The sequence below is a fragment of the Lithobates pipiens genome, unplaced genomic scaffold (genome assembly GCF_037356315.1).
Source record: "Lithobates pipiens isolate NorthernLeopardFrog02 unplaced genomic scaffold, aLitPip1_a1.2 Scaffold_19, whole genome shotgun sequence".
NCBI lineage: Eukaryota > Metazoa > Chordata > Amphibia > Anura > Ranidae > Lithobates > Lithobates pipiens.
Genome location: NW_027507764.1, coordinates 140864789 through 140867288, shown reverse-complemented (window position 1 = coordinate 140867288; position 2500 = coordinate 140864789). Strand labels below are relative to the sequence as shown.

Genomic DNA, 2500 nt, shown 5'->3' with positions numbered 1-2500 from the left:
GCAACCAATCAGCTTCTAGCTTCAGCTTGTTCAGTTAAGCTTTCAAAATAAAAACTAGACGCTGATTGGTTGTCATCCACAGCTGCCCCAGAGTCTCTCTACTCCAGTCTTAGTAAATTCCCCTTTGTGTGTGTTCAGTGGTAGTGTGGAGTGTAGGTGTAATATAAACAATAGATTGTACTTTTACATATTTTGAGCTTCTCTTGTTTTGGTCATTAAATCCGTTGAGAGTTAATTTAATGATATGAGGTTTATTTCTATTAAAAAAAAAAAAAAAAAAAACAGAGGAATATATATATATATATATATATATATATATATATATATATATATATTATTATTATTATTATTATTATTATTTTACTTCTACTGCTGGTTGCTATGTGCAATAGCTCCACCTTTGTCTGTCTTCAGTCACCCACTGTGCAATGATGTGCTGTGACCCATTGCAACCACTCTGATACCAGTGTTCCACATTGGAGTGATACTAACATACTGCTGGTTGCTATAGGTTACTGCACATGGTTGCAACATTTTATTAAGGAAGGCACACCTGTGTTTGGCTGGAGCATTAACTCACCCTATCCAGGGCCTGGGGTTCTGTTAGGATATTTCACAGCTGCTGAAATCTTTGTTTATGTGTATTTTAACTGTGTGGTCCTTTGCAGGTGAGAGCTGTGCTGGAGACAAAAGCCCTCCGGGGCAATCCTCTTCAAAAAGAGCCCGCACCGCTTACACAAGCGCCCAGCTTGTTGAACTGGAAAAGGAGTTTCATTTTAACAGATACCTGTGCAGACCCAGAAGGGTGGAGATGGCAAACCTGCTCAACCTCACAGAGAGGCAAATCAAGATCTGGTTCCAGAACCGACGTATGAAATACAAAAAAGATCAAAAAGGGAAATCCATGATGACTTCATCGGGTGGCCCATCACCGTGCAGGAGCCCTGTACCACAACCTACCGTTGGGGGATATCTAAACTCTATGCATTCTATGGTCAACAGTGTCCCTTATGAGCCTCAGTCCCCCCCAGCATTTAACAAATCCCATCTAAACGCTTATGGTGTGCCTGCTCCCTACCCCAGCCCCCATAACAGCTGCCCACCTCACCAGAAAAGATACACGGGGACTGCTGCTGTTACCCCAGAATATGATCCCCATGCACTCCAAGGCAGCGGTGGCTATGGCAATCCTCATGTACAGGGAAGCCCCGTTTATGTAGGGGGCAATTATGTGGAATCCATGACTAATTCAGGGCCCTCCATGTTTGGTCTAACTCATCTGTCTCATTCCTCTTCCAATATGGACTACAGTGGACCTGGACCAATGAACAGTACTCACCACCATGGACCTTGTGATACACACCCCACATATACAGATTTATCTTCTCACCACAGTTCTCAGGGAAGAATTCAGGAAGCACCCAAGCTGACACATTTGTAATGGACACAAATACTTGTAGGGAATCAACTACATTTTTTTATTTCTTTTTATTTTCTTTTTTACCTTTAATGACAGTGACTCCCTAGTCCTATATATTTTTTTGGGGCAGCAATATTAATTGCATTTTTTCTTTTTGCATAGTACATATCGCCCTTCATGATCTTTCCTGGAGCAAATTTATTTGTATTTTATCTACACTTTTATCAAACAGGGTATAAGAACAAATTTTTTTATGAGAAAAAAAAATTCTTAAATGTGAATTTGTTCGTACATTTCTTATCCCGCAGGGAATCAGATTAAATTATTATTGCACTTCTCTAAAATTGCTAGGCAAATATAAAAAAAATCTCTTGAACAGGGTCTGTCTGGATCATAATACTTGTTATTCAATTGTGTGTATGCTGGTGCATATATACCGGTTAATTTATATTTTTTGTTATGCAAGCAAAAATATTCAAACTGTTTACATATTATTTATCCATATTTCATATTTATAAACAATATTCGCCCTTAACATCAAGGTCGCCCTAAGGACCTTTTTGTTGGATGGGTTAGTGGCACAGGGAGCTATGTTTAAATCAGATAAAATCTCTTTAAAGATGCAATAAAATCTTAGAGAAAAAAAATACAGTGAGAATTTTGTATATTTGGAAACAATTCATTCATTTGGCAAAATAAGACACAGACAAGAAAGGGTTCATTTAATATTTTATTATATTATATTATATTGCAGACAATGGTTTGAAAATGTCTCATTGTTATGGATGATTACTGACTTATGGATAGGAACAAGAACTGCACATATTTTTCTGTGGCTGTAAATTGTAAGCTGTAGCAGCATTCACTGATAGGAAAAGAAAATAGAGCCTGTTCTGTAACAGAAGAGAGAGAGAGAGAGAGAGAGGCTGGGATAGCTGCATGTGCTGGACAAGATCTTTTTGAATGCATGTGTTAGTGATTGATAAGATGGCCGATAATGGAGGTCCGGTAGGTAATAGCTGAGTGCTGATGGGTTTCTGAGGCCAACTTGTGCTCCAAACTGCACCATCAGCTCCAAGG

The 2500-nt window shown here is 38.7% G+C and overlaps 1 protein-coding gene across 9 annotated transcripts in view; it reads left to right on the top strand.

Annotated features, from left to right (window-relative positions):
- The window catches only part of HOXA3 (homeobox A3), a 54969-nt gene that overhangs the window by 52213 nt on the left and 256 nt on the right, over positions 1–2500 (top strand). For all 9 annotated transcript variants that reach the window (XM_077491332.1, XM_077491335.1, XM_077491329.1 and 6 more), the window contains one exon: positions 669–2500. This exon is cut by the window's right edge and continues 256 nt beyond it. In XM_077491332.1, coding sequence (XP_077347458.1) covers positions 669–1441 — 773 coding nt within the window. In that variant the 3' untranslated portion in view covers positions 1442–2500. The remainder of the gene's footprint in view (positions 1–668) is intronic.